The 20,277-nt window shown below is 34.0% G+C and overlaps 1 protein-coding gene across 1 annotated transcript in view; it reads right to left on the reverse strand.

Annotated features, from left to right (window-relative positions):
- LOC121374306 (centrosomal protein of 135 kDa-like) overlaps window positions 1-19,590 on the reverse strand; it is a 65,545-nt gene extending 45,955 nt beyond the window's left edge. Inside the window, exons 1-4 of the mRNA XM_041501362.1 lie at window positions 19,288-19,590; window positions 14,256-14,578; window positions 12,429-12,596; window positions 11,545-11,771 (exon numbers count right to left, since the gene is read on the reverse strand). Of these exons, the coding sequence (XP_041357296.1) occupies window positions 11,545-11,771; window positions 12,429-12,596; window positions 14,256-14,571 (711 nt within the window). The 5' untranslated portion in view covers window positions 14,572-14,578; window positions 19,288-19,590. The remainder of the gene's footprint in view (window positions 1-11,544; window positions 11,772-12,428; window positions 12,597-14,255; window positions 14,579-19,287) is intronic.
- Between the last annotated feature and the right edge of the window lie 687 nt (window positions 19,591-20,277).

Here is a 20,277-nt window from a genome sequence, read left to right on the forward strand (position 1 = left end):
CTTCATTCTATGCGACATAAAACTTCTAATTTTCCCCTCCCTCACAAAAAGTGTAGTGTCAAACATGTTATCAAGGGTCTGAGTTCTCAACTAGAACAATGTTGACAACACATCATTAGGTTATCAAAAGTGTGAAACTCCACCAACAGTACCATAGCAGGTCCTTTTGTTGTATTAATTGTAATGACACACAGCACTAATCCACTGCCTATCTCATTAGTTGCAGCCAGTCTGTAACAAGCTTGATTTGGTAATCAAACTCACAAATACAAATCAATTATAAATGCCCAGTAGAAGTCTTACAGTATAGATAAAAATGTTACAAACATGACTGATGTCCGATTTTTTTCTTAAACATAACCATATGATATTAGATAACTACCGGTAATGAAATTATCTGTTCTTTTCATTTTCTTTTCAAAAAAAAACCCAGCATCCATTGTTTACTCATGTTGGCATAAATGTGTACATTACCGACTGAAAAAGGTTGTTAAAAAAATTTAAATTCATATTGATCTTGACTATCATTTGTTAAATGTTCTGATCTGTTAGTGTAAATGTAAATTCACCCCTACTGTATGAGCTAATTGTATTACTATACCTCTTGATGAACTGCACATAAAAATAATTTAAGTCATACATTTTGTGATTCCATATCATGTTATGCTTCAGACCCGAAATCTGGGATTTGCAGGAGAATCCAGCTAAATTCGGAACCTGTTTGTAATGTTGTCTTCAGATATTAATAAAACGGTCAGGGCTAGCTCTGGATAAGCACACAATGTTGTCAAATTATTTATTAAGCTGAAGATACCCAACTATATTTAACAAAATGTCAATTACTACATGAAATTATTTTGCCAAATTAAAATAAAATTTACCAATAGTTTTTAAATTTCATAATTAGTGAATTTGGCATCTTGAATTGATGTAAACTAAAACTCTCTAAACAATTTTTATAATTAAATTAATAATTTACTAATGTTTTTAATTTAATAAAATATATTATATTTATTAAAGATTAGAATAAATTATAACTTCTAAAGCAGATCTATTAATTTTATTCTGAAGGCTTCAACCATATATCTGCTCACACACACACACACACACAAACACACACACACACACAAACACAAAACAAACCCCAAAACATTATACATTTATAGATTATTAAATAATTCAATTTTAATTGAAAGAATTAAAAAACTATGTATCCCCACTTTTTGGCACCTTCCTACACCTGTTTATAAAGGTTAATTCATAAAAGAACATCCATGATCAACAGTACCCAACTCCACTGTCCATCATACACGGGGGATAACTCATCAAACATCTTTAAACAAAGCAACAGGGGTGCACCAATCGGTTGTCCGCGTGCCCAGGACAACCAAAATATGTTGCGGGCAACCATTCTTTGTCAAACAGTTGCCCCGACGGGCAACCAAGAAAATCATAAAACAAGTAAAATGAAAAACAAAACTTCCCGACACTCGGGACAGTCACGGGCAATTCAAAAGTATCGAAACTGATAACTTGACTGACAGGCAATATAAATATCCACCATAACGCTGCCATCCACTCAGCGTCCACCGTGCATGATTTGACGAGTTCAATGCAGACAGATACATTTCAGAATGGTGGCTATTAGCAAAGGGCACAAGACATGTGAAAGGCCACAAACTACACCAACAAGCATCCAGTTCTGAGCAAAAAATTTGGCTAAGCCATTTTCTATCTTCCAATGTGAACAATCAGTTACATAATCTATCCGACACCTAACATATAATAATAATACCAAATATTAACAGGGATCTCGCGACTGGTAACGAGAAGCGGTGTCATCAAGAATTCAACATAACAATATTTGTTTATTTTAATAATCACAGTTATTAATTTTAACGGCAACATGTATGCAAGAAAAGTCTGAAAAATCTGTAGCGTGTTATTTTAACTCTGTAGCGTGTTATTTTAACTCTGTAGCGTGTTATTTTAACTCTGTAGCGTCTTTGAGCCAAAGTAATAAAAAAGGACCGAAATTGCGTGTCAGTTTCAATACACATGCTAGTTCAGGGCCAAAGACAAGTAGGCTAGGTTTGAGTTCAGGTAGACCAAGCAAAACAAAAATGTCCGCTAAACTGGTTTATATGCTTCACGTTAAACCCAATGTCCACGTCGGAAACCAATCGCATCTGTTCTCAGTGTGCATATAGGTCATGCTTGACAGTCAGTCGAGACTTGCACATGTCAAAAGACATTGTTGCAGACATTAAACAATATGATTATACGCAAGTAAATCTTGATGTAAATTTGTGAGAAAAAACCCCACCACCAAATAGTTGTTCGCATTAATGAATACTTAATTGCTGTTTCGTTTGTTTATTTCCGTTGTCTTTGTTAATTTCGCACTCATGCATTTCACAATCGCAGGAAAGGAACGTACACTGAATACAGTTTACAATAATCATGATATTTGTTAGATAAAATATTATATAAATTTGTTGACTGTGAGGTGACATCTCAAAAGTTAGCTAGATTTTAAAAAGACCGTAAAATTTAATTTATTATCTTTTTAATCAAAACCTTTTGACGTAAATGGATAGTTGTCATAACGTGAATTCAGCATTCTTAGGCTACGTATTTTACAAGCTGAAATCAACAACAAGCATTTAACACGACGCGGAAATCAACAAAATGGCGCAAATTATGAAATTGTTGGGGTGTGGAATAGATGGGTTATTTTAAAATACAATTAAAAGCAGTTCAAACCAAAAATAAAGATTGCTATTTTACAGAAATAATGAGCACTGTTTAAAAAAATAAGAAGAGTATTGGCTCTCAGATTTTTATTAATGCAATAGGCCTTAGAATTTTGGGTGTGTTTGCAGAGGGCATTGGCTTCCAACTCTGCATATCTCCCCTCACCCACTGAAAAATCAAAGTAATATATTAACTGCCCCTACTCCCATTGAAATGTCTTTGATATTGATCGGGGATAATTTTTTTATTCAGATGTATTCCAGTTTGTACATAATTAGCTGAAAACGATACAAGTTTCATATTCATATATAAATACTCTATACAGTACTACACAAAACAATTTTGGCTAAAACATTTTCATTATGGCAAATAAAAATCCCATTTGGCAATTTTTCTGGCAACAGGTATTTTTAATCTTGGATGAGCCCTGAGTTCATCAATTATTATGACTGTGCCAGCCCAAGCGAGATCGAACCACCTCTGTGGATCCATTCAGCTGATTGGGTTATTTCTCGTTCCAACCAGTGCACAACAACCGGACAAAGGCTGTGGTATGTGCCTTCCTGTCTGTGGGAAAGTGCATATAAAAGATCTCTCGCTGCATGAGGAAAAATGTAGCGGGTTTCCTCTGATGACTACGAGTCAGAATTACTAAATGTTTGACATCCAATAGCCGATCATTAATTAATCAGTGTGCTCCAGTGGTGTCATTAAACAAAACAAACTTTTTTTCAGCCTAAGCGAAGATGAGCTGTAGATAAATAATGTTAAAAAAGAAATAAAACTAAACTGATAAGTAATGATAATAATAAAAACATTTTAAATTTCAGTTTCATTTTAAAGACAGTTCAAAATTATATTCATAAAACGTTTTATGAAATATCTGGGCAACCAAGAAATGATGTTGGGCAACCAAACTTCAGCTACTGGTTGCCCACCGGGCAACTATCACAATTTCACATTTGTGCACCCCTGAAGCAACAATAGGAAAGGCACAGTTATTGTGACAAGATCTGACCACACACTATCTCTATCGGAAAGTACATATTAAGAAATTAGAAAAACAGTTTTGTGACTGAAAATCTGCTCTGTGATTCTGCAATATATTAAACACATTAAAAAAAATATAAAATATTGTTTGTTATTTTGAGCGTTTTACAGATAGCTATGGAATACAGCAAACTAAAGACCTAATAACAAACAAACATATTAACAAATAGAAACATATTCAACATTAAACGATACTAAGGACAAATATGTTGGAAAAGTGCATCCAGACCACTAACACAGAAGTGTTTAACAAATGAAAATTGCATAATTTTAGAGACAATCGAGTTTGCAATCAATTTAAAGTTTTCGGCAAATAAAATATTTTTAGCCTATATTATTAAAATTAAAATTTACTTACATTATGTAACCAATGCATTTTTGCTTTGTATCTTATTATCCATTTTTGGGGGGAAAATAGCTTTGTACGTAAAAAAAGAAAAAAAGAAGTCTATTTCTCCAAAATAAACTGAAATAATTTGGTCAAATGTTATTCCAAATGTATTTATACATATAATAGTCCAGAGGATATGTGAATGAATTGTGCATTTTTTAATAAAAGCATGAAACTTGGTATGTACTACACATCATAGACATTAATTTTAAATATGACATGTGTTGGCAAAATAATATTTTATTGTCATTTTATGTGTAACTACTTCCATGAATGAACCTCTAGAATTAATAACATAATTAGAATATTGAGAGGTCATAACTGTAAAAATGTATATAAATTCTCAACGAGGTTTTATCAAAGTTGTTAATGGCGGCTTCCCACCAAATGTTATTATTAATTAATTTTTGTTTTGAAATGTGAAGATTATACCTTCAACTACATAAAACAATACCATAAAATCATTTATTTACCAGTAAAAAAATATTAATTTTATTAGAAAATCTATAGCGATTGACCAACAGCTCACTTCAGTTTTTGGGTACATATTTTGCACCAATTTTTCTACCAATAAACCTTTGAAGACGAAGAATTGGCTGCTATTTTTTGTGAATACTTGGGGCAAAATATTTCAGTTTTTTCTTTATTTTTACTATGTATTCTTGGGGATGTCACAGATTATGCCGAGTGCCAGCAAATTAGAAATTATGTATGCAGATTATATATGGGATTGATTAATCTATATTAATATGTTACAAATATAAAATGTAATTTAAAATTAGTTCAGTATGCATTAGTTGAGTATGCATATGAACCACAGAAAAAGACCTGCAGGGACCATTGTGTTTCACTAGTCTATTATATTGCTGTTAAGAAACTAACTAGTGTCCCATGTTTCACACTTAAAAAGTTATGCCATAATGGGAAAATAAATAAGACTGATCTCCTCGAATAAAAGAAGGGATTGATTTGTTCAGTTCATGATTTATAATGAAGAACTAAAATTATGAATACATAAACAGTTTCAGGGAGGAAACACTGTGTGTAACAAAATATACAAAGCAAGTCTTTTTCAAAATTTCAGGCTGGCACGTCATAATTTATTAATACTTGTTGTTTAGTGTACATATATAAATTTGTATCAGCTCTTATAAAGGGCACATTATTTTTAGGCCTAAAATTCACCCTTGCAGTTTTAAATGATCAATTTAGAGTTTTGATTGAATACTCATGCATGTGCAGTGTTTCTGCCAGAAAGAAATTTTTGGGTATGGCGCCATGAAAGTGAATATTTACAATGTGTAAAAGGGGGTATGGGGGCCTCCCCCAGACAGAAAATGGGTTAGGTTTAGGGTTAGGGTTAAGAAAATCATACAGTAAAGACAAGTCATTAATTTGGTCAAAAGGTGAACATAAAAATAATAAGATCTGCAAATTTTTTTGGGCATGGCGCTATACCTGTTTTACCCTCAGGCAAAAACCCTGATGTGATCACAAAATCGGTCTCCAAGACCTTTTATCACCCTAATCTGATTTATTTGAAAACCTAATGAAAATGAGTCATAATCTACTGAAATTTTTTAAATAGAAAATATTATGCACATAAAGATAATATATATAAAATGTGATTGAAGACGGCCATTTTGGATTATGACGTCACTGGTTCAAGTAGGGTGTTGTATGGCTGACTTAATATTATATTTTATTGTGCACATGGTAACCAAAAAAGATAACTAGTAATAATATTTTACCACATACTTATATACCCATACTCAATGGAAATTAAACAAGTACTGACATGTGTGTTATTTGTTACACAAATAAGGGGTGTGGCCATTTAGCGTTAACATAACTTTATATACCGAGTACATGAAGTTTACATATATGATTCACTTGAAAAGGCAATGGATTAAATGTCATTATGCAGGTAAATATTTCATGGTTTTGAACCTAAAATTACCCCTAATTGTCACAATGGCCAACAAATATCAGTTTTAATATCCTTAATGTATCCTAATATATACATTTTGATGGCATATGTAACATTAAAATGGCTCAAAATACTATTTTGGTTAATTTGTACATGTCATATTGAGATATATCCACAGTGGCCATCTTGAAAAATGGCTGCCATGGCCACCACAGGTCATATTGTGAATGCCTCCAATCTTTAAAATATTCTCTATGATGTCTAGTATGTGTGTTCAAAGTCTCCTGCTTTTATCAAAAAGTGCACGATTCAGTCATTTAGTGCACATACACTCTGGACTATAATGCTTTATATTTAAACATACTACGGTAAGATAATGTTTTAAAAAACAGAAAAAAGCAGGTTGTGTTTATTGTGTTGGGGGAACAAACAGACGTTTTGTTATAGTTAAAAACTCACTATAGTCCCTCTACAATTACAAGGTGATTATTCCTGATAACTGGGTCATTTTGGTCACCTCAGTATAATCCAGCTTGCCACGAATTGATGTCATCTGTATTGTGTAAACTATTGCAGTATATGCAGAGTAAACAAATGCAGTAATTTAAGACAAGGCACTTCTGCGTGACTTGTAAAACAATATTAATGCCCAGTTAATTTAATAAAGTATTTAACCAGGATCAGGGCTTTTAGAATATTTATCAAATCCACCAGCCATGGGATCAGTGATTTAAAAAATTTACTAGCCTCAATTAAAAATTCACTAGCCTTACTTTACTTTAAGTTAATAAAATTTTACTAAATAATAGTAATAATCAGATATGTCATGTAAGGAGGGAAATAGAGCTTAAAAACACAAACATTGAAGGGTTGGTATAGGGGCAGGATATTCATATTTACATAATTGACTTTACTGCAACTTTTGACTTTGTTTTCACTAGCTGTCGGGCATGGCAATAGTAGTTATTTACTAGCCCAACATTGAATATCACTAGCCATGGGAGTGGGGCTACCATAATCTAGAAGCCCTGAGGATGATATGGGTTTTTAGTATTGATTCCTCTGTAAAAATCCAAAGAGAAAAAAAATGCATACCGTAACTAATATGTTATAAATTGTAAAAAAATAAATAAATTAAGTAACCTCACAAAACAAGCATTTTGAGAGTACTGCTAAAGCAATACATGTCCCCTACCTGACCCAACAATTTTTCATATCTCCTAAATTCAAGGCCAAATCTCTGTGAAAAGTGGGTATATAGACATGAAAGTCACACTTGATCTGTAACAGTATATGATAAAGCTATTTATCATATAATATCTTACATTTTCAGTGCAATCAAAGTATGTGATATTTTTCAGATCACATACTTTAAGAATTTGATAACTTTGCAAATTAGATGTAAATTAGTCGAGGTCTCTGCACTAGGTTTATTGACATTTAAGCAAACGTACTTGGGTGACACTCTATGATTGACGTATGCATTCATAGTCATCAAATAAAAACATTTTAATGGCAATTTGACACTGAAAGCTGTCCAGCGTTCAGAAAACAAAAAATGTTAGGCATAACTTTATTTTGATGTAAGGACATCCAAAAATGACGTCCTTCGAGTTTGACGTCATTTCCATTCAAAAATACACCGCGCCACATATTCTTACGTCATTTGAATATCTAGTAATGGCTGACTGGAATTAAAGTTGCTTGTACAGTTTACAAAAACACGTTGAGTTAAGCTTGAGTTTATATGATAAAGAGATTATTACCCTCGTGTATTTCGGTATTGTCAATATCATATATTAGGAATAGGCGAGCATAATACATTATTTTTATTCTAATATATGATATTGACTATACCGAAATACATGAGGGTAATAATCTCTATATACACAATTTCAGGTTAATATCTCAAACCCTTATGGGAAAAATGTCCGGAAAACACATTTTCATATTGCCTAAGTTCAAGGGTCATAACTCTTGTCAAAAATGGGTAAATCGCCATGAAAGTCAAACTTGATCTTTAAGTGGGACAGACAGACAGACAGACAGATGAAACCTATAGTACCCTCCAGTTGTACCGGTAGGGGACTCAGGGCTAGTTCTGGGTGAACACAAAGTTTCGCCAAATTATTTATTAAACTTCAAAAATGTAAAATGTAATAAAACTATTTTGCCAACTCAAAATAAAATTTTGTATACCACAAAATCTACTTGTCTGGCAATATTTCCACTTGTCCATCTATATAGGGCAGGAAGTGGATGCAGAAGGAAAAGTTAAACCCCTTTTACCTTTTCTTTTAAACCAACTCACTTATTACTCTTCACTTCAGATTGCATGTAATTTCGTGACAAACTGTAGAATGTTTTACAGTCGAGATTGTTTCAGCGTGAAACACAAGTCATAAAAAACATGTGTTTTTGTTTAGAATTCAATGAAAACCAGTTAAATTGTCCTCGAGCACATTCCATTCAAAACATGTCACTGCCATGGTTTTCAACCTTCAGCACAAGGCCTGGAAATAATTGTTTGGCGGTGCATGACGAAATTACCTGTTATAAATGAAAATGTGCCTATCACCAAATGTTAAAATAATGTTACTGTTGTTCTTTATTATTCATGTACTGCTACATATACTGGTAGGCCCTATATACAAGTATACATGATGCAGTAAATCTCCTCTAAACAGTAGCCTAAACCCATGTGCCAAATTGGGCCCAAGTAAAACTGTCAAATAAAAACTACAATCAAATATGGATAAACTTATGCAATTTATAAGCACTTAGCTGGGGACGTGGGGGTGCATTTTCATCATCAAAGTTAAAAATTAAATACAGTCAACATCTTTCCACGAATCCAAGCCGGAGAATTTACTTTTTAAAGACATGTTAAAAACGTAACAACTAAAACATAAAATGCATGATCGTCCGGTCACTGCGGAAAGGCCTAAAAAGATGTAAAAGAATTCAATCAAGTTCGCAATTCAAATAACTTTATAATAGCAAAGCTAGTGATAAATATAATGAATAAGGTGTGCTTTACTTACTTTAAAATAAAAGTTTCCATTTAACTTTGGTTGCTTAATTGACATTTTGTGAAATTGTCAAAAATGCAATACGAGCTGAAGTGAAGGTACACAACTATTGAACTAATCCGGAAACTCATCCAAGGTAGTATTCTGCCATAAATGAGAATTGCTACCTGCGGAACCATGTGGTTTCAGATGTACAATTTACATTTAAATAAACACAACAGAACTAGATGATTCATCTACTGTTCAGTTTAGAAGGATGGACGAAATCATTCATTTAAAGGATGCGTTGGTCGTTGAGCCATTCGCAACGCATTGGCTTCTTCGGGTCTATTGATAGACATGGGAAACTATTTTTTTCTACGGAAAACGCAAAGGTGTTCTAGTAAATATAAGCATGTGCATGATATGGTAAAAAAACATACTACATCGCACTGCTTGAACACAGAAATACTTCCTCTTAATATTAATTAAGTTTTTGTTTATCAAAGCTTGGCATATGACACATTTGTACCTGGCAACGTCCATGACTAGACGCTTATTTAGGCCCATAGGAACGATATCTGGAGTGGGAGATGGTAACAACCTCTATGGTGGGGAGACAAGCCATATTTTAACTTTTATTTATATAGAAAGGGCCTGTTATTTCCAGATAATCAACAAGAAACCACATGATCGGGCGTATCCCACCTTTTCACGGTTTTGTCGATCAATCTTAATTTTGTTTTGTCATACACAATTATTTTTAAGTAACTTATTTCGTAAAATTCACTGCAAAGATATATGTAAATATAACTTACACCTAAATAATAAAATGATAAATGTTAAGTAATAGGTTTTTTAATCGTTTTAAACTTAAACAAAACAATATTAAAAAATTTGTTTTAAAATATGAATGGTATCTAATATAATTTGTTGATCAAATAAGTTATTTATGTCAGCTGAGACGTTATGTGTGGGGAATTTGGAACTCAATCGCAACTCCAAGGTTTTCTGAATATTCACGAGCTAAAACTATTGTGTTATCAAGGCCATGTTTATTTAACTCAAATCACGATATTTGTATAACATTTTGCGATGAGACGCCGCTGATTACGTTTTTTTTTTTTTAAGTACAACCATTGCTAAAAATTATGATACTGTTTAAAAAAAAAAGAGATAAATTATGCTTCTCCGAGTAAATTTTCACTTGTCGGAACAAATGGACAAGTGCTCATTTCGAAAGCTGTTTTCAAAACTCGCAACTGGCTAATTTGGCAACTGCCAGAACTAGCCCTGGGACTAATAGCCATTATAATTTCCCACAAGCAATAAGGTGACACGTGTCATGATTCATTACATATATGCTATTAACGTAAGTGCTACATTTTCTCCACCACATTAGACTAATATTAGCAGTGTTCGAAATAAGCACTTGACAAGTGAAAATCTGCTCAGACAAGCAAAGTGTATCTCAATGGTTGTCCAGTGGACAAGTAAAACTGTTCATTGTAGTTTGATTTTGAGCAATCAAAAATATGGTCCTTGTACTTAAATAAAACAAAACATTTATTTGGACAAGTGAAAATATTGCTGGACAAGTAGATTTCTATCACTGATTAGGACATAGCAGATTAGTAAAAATGCATCACAATACCCCATGATATTAATGAGTATTCGTTTTATGTCCAAAGGATGCTTGTACCAGACAGTAACTGGTAATTTAATCTATCCAATACGCACTTGCTAAACAGATATCACAGGTGAAGGTAGTAAGTGGAAGAAAAAAGCCTTGACCTAAGTATTGTTTTAAGTAATAAATAAGTCATAAGATCGATTCTGCATGTTTGAAGTCAGGAGGAATTAAAAAAAAAATGTCCTTCAATAAATAACAACAAATAACATTTCCCGAGTGCTTCTTAACAATGTCAGATATTAGCAAGGACCACTCTCTAATATGGTCAGACTAAACCCACAGGAGAAACCTGAAGGGAAATGGCAGGTGTGTGGTATGGATGGCCACAAGACACAAATTTCTGTCATGGTCAGACTGGAATGTGATGGTGGACAGCAAATGATACTTAAGAGATAGGAGTTGGCAGATTGTGAAGAAATGATATTGAAATCCAGGCCTCTTAAAATTACAAGAAAGACTGCATCACTCTCGCAAATTTAATTTTGTAGAAATGTTTTTTTGTTTTGTTTTTTGCATATTAAATTTAAGGCAACATTTACATGCACATAATGGATTATACAAAAAGGAAATTGGTTACCTAATATATTTTTGTGTAACCCATATAAAAGGTTTCACAAATTTATTAATAGAAAAAAATTAATTAAGGAAAGCAAAGGTAGATGTGTGGGTAAATAACATAATAAGAAATAAAAAATCTTCAAGCATGTATTACCTGCTGACGGAAAGTCTTAAGTTTTCTGTCCATAATATTGTTCTCGTCTTCCAGCTTTTGTAGCTGAGCTTCCAAGTCTTCAATCCGGGCATCAGCAACCTGCAGCAGATCTGCGACATAGGGGTCATGAGGGGTGGGAACTTTGTACGGCGGGCATTCAAAGTATGGAAGAGTACAGTCGGTTTCCATTCGCTGACGTCGGAATGGGATATTCTTCTTTTTACCACCTGTAAACAACATACTGTAAAAATTGGGAAAATAACACAAGATTATCATACGAGCTTGTGTGTCGTACTGATTTTACAAAACGAATGTCAGGATTTTTTTATTGCCCAAGAGAGTGAGGGCAATACACGAATCCTGACATGAGTTTTGTCAAATCAGTATGACTCATGAATTTTAAATATATTTTTATTTACTTTGAAAGTACATTAATTTTTTTTTACAACATTTGTAAAACTGTATGATAAAGAACAGCAAAATCCAAAGAAATATGAATCCAAATTAATATCGCATGTTTAATTTAAAATATTTTTCTCTCTTAAAAAAATCCAAAGAAAAAATGCATACTATTAGGCTATGTTAGAGCAAAAACAACCACTCACAATACCGAAGTGATAATTTTCTTCTCTTTGGGACTACGTAATTGGTCAGTTCTGTGATTTTAGATGGGAAAGTCTACTTAATCAGAGTTTTACCGAATTATTTACAGTAATAAAGCATGAAAGCTTTATCATTTTGCGGTGGCAGGTTATTTCACAATACCCTACACACAATGCCTACCAGTCCAAAAGCCTTGCTTAAGCATTCCTTTAAAGAGCTCTCAATAACTATTTTGTGGAAAGGGAGATAACCACACACATTGTGTCACAGCAAGCACCAACCTGGTGTCTGAACAACAGCGTGGGAGTTCTTTTCCTGCAGCTTTAGAATCTTGTCAGACTTTTCCGTAACCTCGACTTCAAGTTGTCGTAGTTTGTGCACATACTGATTGTTCAGAAATTTCAGGTCTGTGTTTTCATGCTCCAGCTTTCGCAAAGAAGCCTTAAATTCTGGAGAGGAAAAAACATGTTCACAATTATTACTTAGTATACATACTATATTTCGTCAAACTAAATAAAATGGTCAGTATGGTACAAAGATAAGTTAGTAATCATATTACACCATCTACTACAATATATATTTTCAGTAACCACTCGTCGTATTGGCCAATTATGATGATCGACAGTCATAACCTGCTACTATGGTTGGATGCAGCCAAAAGATAAAGAGCTTGCATGATGCGCGGTCAGTTTAGGATTGATCCTCGTCAGTGGGCACAATGGACTATTTCGTGCTCTAGTCTAATTTGATTTTTTTGCTTTGACTAGATAATCAGGTCAACTGAATGTTCTTTACACCATTAATTTCAATCTAGTGTTTAGTGTTGTGATAAATACCCGGTATTAAAAACTGCATGTTTATTTAAGAAGCACAAGTTAAATACTATTTCTAACATAAAAATATATAACTTTTCACAAGAACAAAGTCACGAATTTTTGTTGTGTCATACTGCAAACAGCTAAGGAATGAAGTTGATTTCCTCACTCTTCTTGTTGAGGTGCAGGAAACAAAGAAAGAAATGTTTTATTTAACGACGCACTCAACACATTTTATTTACGGTTATATGGCGTCAGACATATGGTTAAGGACAACACAGATATTTTTTTTAGAGGAAACCTGCTGTCGCCACATAGGCTACTCTTTTACGACAGGCAGCAAGGGATCTTTTATTTGCGCTTCCCACAGGCAGGATAGCACAAACCATGGCCTTTGTTGAACCAGTTATGGATCACTGGTCGGTGCAAGTGGTTTACACCTACCCATTGAGCCTTGCGGAGCACTCACTCAGGGTTTGGAGTCGGTATCTGGATTAAAAATTCCATGCCTCGACTGGGATCCAAACCCAGTACCTACCAGCCTGTAGACCGATGGCCTGCCACGACGCCACTGAGGCCGGTATGCAGGAAACAGGGCTTGAAATTGACAGAGGGCAGGCACCAGATTCCACTCAAAATGCACAACATACTTTCTAATTATCAGTTACACAAACACCTTTAAGCAGTTTCATGAAAATCGGATGAAAAATGGAACATGGATATGTCAGTCATATTTTTTTTGTAACTGTGATCTATGACACAGAGAGGCAAAATGTGAACTTGTTTTATGTCAAAATCCTATTCTTATATGTCAAGTTTGAAGAAAATCAGATGACAAATGAAGTGGCCTTTTATTCTTTATAGCTATATACTATAGACAACCTGCATTTAGCATCTTTATGTTCTATAGCTAGTGTAATAGGTCAGAGTATCAGGAAAGCAACCATCAAATCATTTTACAGCAGAAACAAAGCTCACAGCTCGGTATAAACTATGACTATTAGTAATATTCATAGGTATGCCTATTAAAATATAATTATAAATCTCAGTAATATTGTTGTGTTAAGTTATAAATCACTGTTAAACATTTGTCAGTTCAAAGGCTTAGAAAAGAAAATTCAACATCAAACATCTTTCATTGTATTAGATCTGGATTTAAGCCAAAATTGTCCTCGCTTCTCAGCACTGCTAAATTAGGTCAGTCGCAAAACATATATATTACTAAAACTTAAGTTGATTTAATTAAATTCCATTTCATACACGATCAAAATAATAATAATCATCTAATTTTACCTCTAACAATAGACTCATTCTGTTCTTTCATTTTAATGAGCTCCATATGCAGTTCATTGTTTTCTCGTACCAGTTTAGCATTGTCACTTTTGTAAGGCTCAACAGCAGAACAAACTTCCTTAGAATCTGTGTTCTGTTTACTCAGTTCTAGCTTGGCATTTTTCAAGCTCTCGGTCGTGTGGATTAAGTCAGCGAAGAGTTTCTCAGCAAGGGGAAGCGATTCAATGCCAAGAGATTGACGGTATCCAAGCTGGTCAAGACGTCGGCGAAGATTTGTAAACTTCTGCTGGGCTTTATCAGAGCCTGTAGCTGCCATACTGGAGCTAAAAGTGAAAAAATATTATTTTGAGTATATGCAGAAAATAAATGTCAGGCTTGCTCTACAAGTCATACATATATTGCTAGTTCTTGAAAACAATCCCATCTCATAAATTATACTATTTTAAAATGAGGCATTTAAAAATGAAACTGCACAATGTTGATCACTGATGTGACAACACATTTGTTTAGGGAGCACTTTTTGAATTAATAATAAAATATATATTTGAAGAAGAAAAAAAGGTAACCATTACTTTTGTGCATCATTACAGTTAGTTACATTCTAGCCTCATTATTATGACGATAAATGTATACTCAAAATTAATGCCCAAATTAAGTACAAACAAACAGGACTATATTTTCATTTTAAACCATTGAACTGGTATGCTTTGATTAGATTAAAGTAACTGGAAATACATTTCTGCATATCTACAACCATTCATCAGTTATTAATACAGTTATTGTGCTAAACCGAACTTGCTATAAAAAACGAATGAATGAATGAATGTTTAACGACACCCCAGCACAAGAATACACATTGGCTAATGGGCGTCACAAATGGTAATTGCTATGAAACAGACAAAAAATCTGCTGTGTTAAGCTCTTTACTGAATACCACTTTAATTAGCCCTTAAAATAAGTTGTGAATGATTGGTCAGGTCTCATATCGGTTATGTCTTGATGTTTTCTTGTAACCAATACTTCGTTTGCGATCATGGTTTTCGCAATTTTTTCCTATAGTGCTGAAAATTCCTACTGAAACCATTTTAATTGCATTAACATCTTGCATCATTTCACCTCATTGGAATTAAATAGGTCTTAATAAACATCATTATGCATTAAAATTTACTCAGAGTCACCAAATATTAATTTAAAGTTGCTAGAGCTACACAAAAACAGAGTAATGTTCAATGTTACAGTTCATGTGAAATATTACACAGTTTCACAAACCATATACTGTCAAGTACATTGTCTATCTCTAATGACATCAAGTGTTGTCAGTTAGCATGGGAAATAAAGAGAACTTACTGCTCATTACATTTATACTATCTTTTTCATTTTAAATATTAATATAATAATAAAACTTTCCATCTACTGTACATATTTCAGAAACTTACATATACATATTCTCGATCTCTGAGACAATTTTTTGTATTTAAATGTGTCATGTGTCCATTTTTATTACTGGTACAAAATCTGTTTATTGGCAGTGTTTCTGCATGCTTATATGTCCATATCAATCAACTGATGTGCATTTTGATTCTCAAGACTTGAACCGGTCCCAAATTTAACTTTTTTTTAAATTACGTGGTCACTTGTATGCCCCTCGGTTGTTTAGTTTTCAATATGCATGTCACAATCACAATGTTACCGTGCCATAATACATACCGAGACAATATATGATATCAGAATGGGGGAAGGAAGGAATATTTTATTTAACGACACACTCAACAAATTTTAATTACAATTAAATATGGTGTCAGACCACTCAGATAATGCAGGGTTGGAAAAATGTTTCAATTTAGTGGTAGCCCAGGTACCTAAATTGTGGTAGCCCAGCATCATATTCTGATAGCCCCATTATATTCTTATACAGTGTTATCTATACTTTATATTTCAGATTCTGATAATTATTTTCAACAATAATAAAACTACAAATAAATGTTATCATTTGTCTCATTTATTAATAAAGAATATATATAATACAAGCATGTTGTCATTTGTATAGGTAGGATATTTTCATTCTGTGTCTGGGATGTTTTGTGTGTGTTGGGGGATCATCATTGTAAATTCACAATGGGAATAATAATAATAATAAAAATTACAAATCGGGGTCATTTAATTCCAGACGGGTTTTTAAGCAATCTGCGTATATGTGAACCTTGACAGTTGAATAATCATAGCGAAGAAGTAAACATTGTACCGACAAAGTGCAGAAATGAGAAAGAAACGGGTAATTTAGTTTTTTCTTCATAAAATGCCCAGAAGCCATTTCCTGTTAATCATTGAGGATAATCACACTTGTGGAATATCCATATAAAACCGATGGTCAGCGATGAAGTGATAGTGTACATAAAGTCTCTTCAACCTCTCATTTACTATGCGTGTTAAGTTTTATGCGTCATACAGTATTAATTAACTGCTAACCTTTATTCTACATGTCAAAACAGCAATTATATTGCACACGTGTGAACCTAGTTTACAAGGCGGCAACTCTGTTGCTGATGCAACACATATTTATTCTACACGTCAAAACAGCAATTATATTGCACACGTGTGAACCTAGTTTACAAGGCGGCAACTCTGTTGCTGATGCGACACATATTTGACTTCCAGTTTATTTAAATGCGATGCACCCCTGACCTAATTGTAAATAGATCAATGATGTAAAATGACAAATGTACGTATTACATGTGTGACGTGTGAGAGTAATTCAGTTTCAATTAGGGCATTTCTGTAAACTGAGTAGTCAATTATCTAAGGAAAGAACATTGTATTTTGTCAATTGTATTGTTGGTAATTGTCACGGGGATCCTATAATACCCGTAACTGAATAAAACACGATTATCCAAATAACTCTCCTAACTGTATATTTATTAGATCTCTCTGTAATGGGCAGTTATACCCGCGTGGCTCGTCTAGGTATGATCAGAGATAAGATCTTATATAAAGTATATATTATTATAGCACGTTTAGTTCACTAGAAAACACAACAAAAACACAATACACTTTGGAATCTGTATTAATACTATGCTGACAAATGTACTGCCACAGTAGTTAATTAACAACAACAAATAATAACAACCCAGAACTGATCACTCAATTAGTTAATCTCTAGGTGTCTAGTTTACACAATATTGTAATCACTTCACCGTGACACAACACCCACACGTGTTATAATTGAGAAACGCTGCCAGGGGAACTTAATTAATAAAGGAATTACAACTCTATTCCTAACTGGTTAATTTTTAATTAACCCTTACTACTCATTCAGTAACCTTGTAACACAGAATTAATACTGGTACCTATCACAATAAAGACAATAACCTACAGTTTACCTAGGTCCTCTAGGATCACTGGCTAAGCCTTAATAATTATTTAGAACAGTGAGCCTACAGTTTACTGCGTCAGATGACCGGCAGCACCGTCTAAATAATATTGGTATAATACAGTATTAAAATATTTAAAGTCACATCAATCACATCAAGGTTATACAACAGAGCAGAAAATATATAATTACAAAGTCCAGCCGGATTAACGTTCCCCGGAGCCGTCCAATATGTTTCTCCCCGATATCTCTAAACCCTAGCTATTTATTATAAAATCTCAGTATCGCCTGGGGGTACCTCGTGGCACCGAATACCTACAAGTGATATTTCCACAGCGACCAAGATGACAATTTTCCGTAGATGGCCAGACTTGCTGATGCCTAGTCCGCCGGCAATATCTCGATCGTACCAAACTAGCGGAGGTATTACGTAACTACTGGCCACATGGCATTAGCACCTGGGCTGGGTGTGAATTAGGCACAGCTCGACCACGGTCGCGCAGAGGTATTACGTAACAAAGTGCCCATCTGGGCTTAAGTGCATATTGAGACTGCACACGGCCCTCTAAAACAATTAATATCGCCACAGGCGAAAAGAAATAAGAGCATTTTCCGTCACAGTAATTATTATCAAAACACGTTCTTTCATATTTGTCGGGTTGTTCAATGGGATTAACTTCAAGTGAGACATCATTTTAGAGATGAGAACTCCTTTGATAAATTGTTGAAGTATGTTCACTTGTTTGTAATTATTACTGTAAAACAAACACGGTGCCTTGCGTTTATTGCTTTTGCAACATCAGTTGTATGGTTGGCGACTGATTGAAGTTTGCTTAGAGGCTGGTAAAGTAATTGATGAATAGTAATTTCAAATATTTTGCTTGAGAGGGGTATTGGGGTGGGATTTTAAAATTATATTTTAGGTGTGGGTTTTTGTTTTGTTTCTTCCAATAGCTTGCTGAGCTTACGTCATGGGTAAAACTGATTGCCCGGTCATGAAATCTGGTAGCCCCAGGCATTCAAGCACTGGATTTTTTCAATCCTGTAATAAGAGAGGAAACTTGTTGCTAACTCTTTCCGATTAGCAGCAAGGGATCTTTTAAATGTACCATCCTACAGATAGGGTAGCATATACCACAGCCTTTGATATACCAGTTGTGGTGAACTGGCTGGAACAAGAAATAGTCCAATGGGCTCACCGACAGGGAATCTGAGGGATCGATACCAGACCGTGCATCAAGCGAGCGCTTTACCACTAGGCTATGTCCCACCCCTCAAAATCACAGGTATCCTCAAACAAAAACCCTGTAATACAAATACTATAGTTACATATATAACGTAAGTATAACATATCCGATGTCACTGTTTGGGGATACCAGTGCTCAGAATGGGGGAGGCCTGTTCCCATCCCTTCTTCCACACACCTGAGCTACAATAAATATATATGCAAGAGTACATAATGAATTGGCATTTATCTATACAAAGCTTTCCTCTAGGTAGCACCTTAAATTTATATTATTCATTGCGAAAGGCCAAGCCAAAATTATGGTATCAGTACGTCCTGTCATCGACCGTCACCATCACCATGCAAGTGGTTTTACTATTATTTCTTTCATTGTCGTACATTAGGAAGCATACGGCAAATTATTTTCAAAACACAATTACCTATAAATTAATTCTGCTTCAGAATACTATTACTGAATTCAAACAGAAACATATAAAAGCTAGGCCAAAACATAAACGAAGCATGTCACAACAAGCTTTCAATGTTTTGAAAATGGCGGAACTGCATAATTTTTTCCCCTTGTAACAAAAAAGAGTTTGAGATATTTTAGTCAATAGAAGTATCCTCCCTTTAGCCAATTCCTATAGGTTGCACTATACCAATTAATTTCCGGCTGGGTCGAAGTTCGACCTAACTTTTGATAGAGAAGTTAACACCACAAGTCCTGTGATTGGTTATAAATGTGAGTGTGTTGGTTGTGAAAAAAATTAGTTTCATCTGGGCTAAAAATGTATACAATTTTAATTAATCTAGTACCACTGTGTCAAGTAGCCTTGTGCTTGGAACATGTATGGGGTACATGTAAAAAAAAGTACTAAAATTTTGTGCGAAACTAGAAGTGTTGTAAAAACATCTGGTTATACTGAAAATGAGCCATGAAAGGTACCATTTTCTGCAGTTAATACTTTGAGGTAGGGGTTGTAGTACTGATATTTATGGGTCATAGTTTGGTTGATATATTGCATATAGTGTTTTTAAACACAAACGTTAACATGGTCGCCTATGGGATTTGAATTGGTATAGTCCAACCTCTAGTTACCCTGTATAGGTTCCAATGTACCAAATCAATTCATATTGCCGATAATGTTAATGAGCAGCATATCAACACATCCAGACAGTACACCAATAAAAAGTCTGGGACCTTACATTTAATCTACAAGAAATTGCACTAGTTTCAACCTCTGGTATGCGTAGCACCTGTATACCAAACAATAAAAATGATTTTAGTTATTTGTACAAATAAATTAAGCAATGTTACATATTATTACCAATCACAACCGTGGCTGTTTTTACTCTAGAAAATGTCGGTGAATCTTGAACTTTGGCAATGAACTTTCTTCTTTGGTACAATGCAACCTGTGGAAAATGTG

The sequence above is a fragment of the Gigantopelta aegis genome, chromosome 6, assembly GCF_016097555.1.
Source record: "Gigantopelta aegis isolate Gae_Host chromosome 6, Gae_host_genome, whole genome shotgun sequence".
Classification (NCBI taxonomy): domain Eukaryota; kingdom Metazoa; phylum Mollusca; class Gastropoda; order Neomphalida; family Peltospiridae; genus Gigantopelta; species Gigantopelta aegis.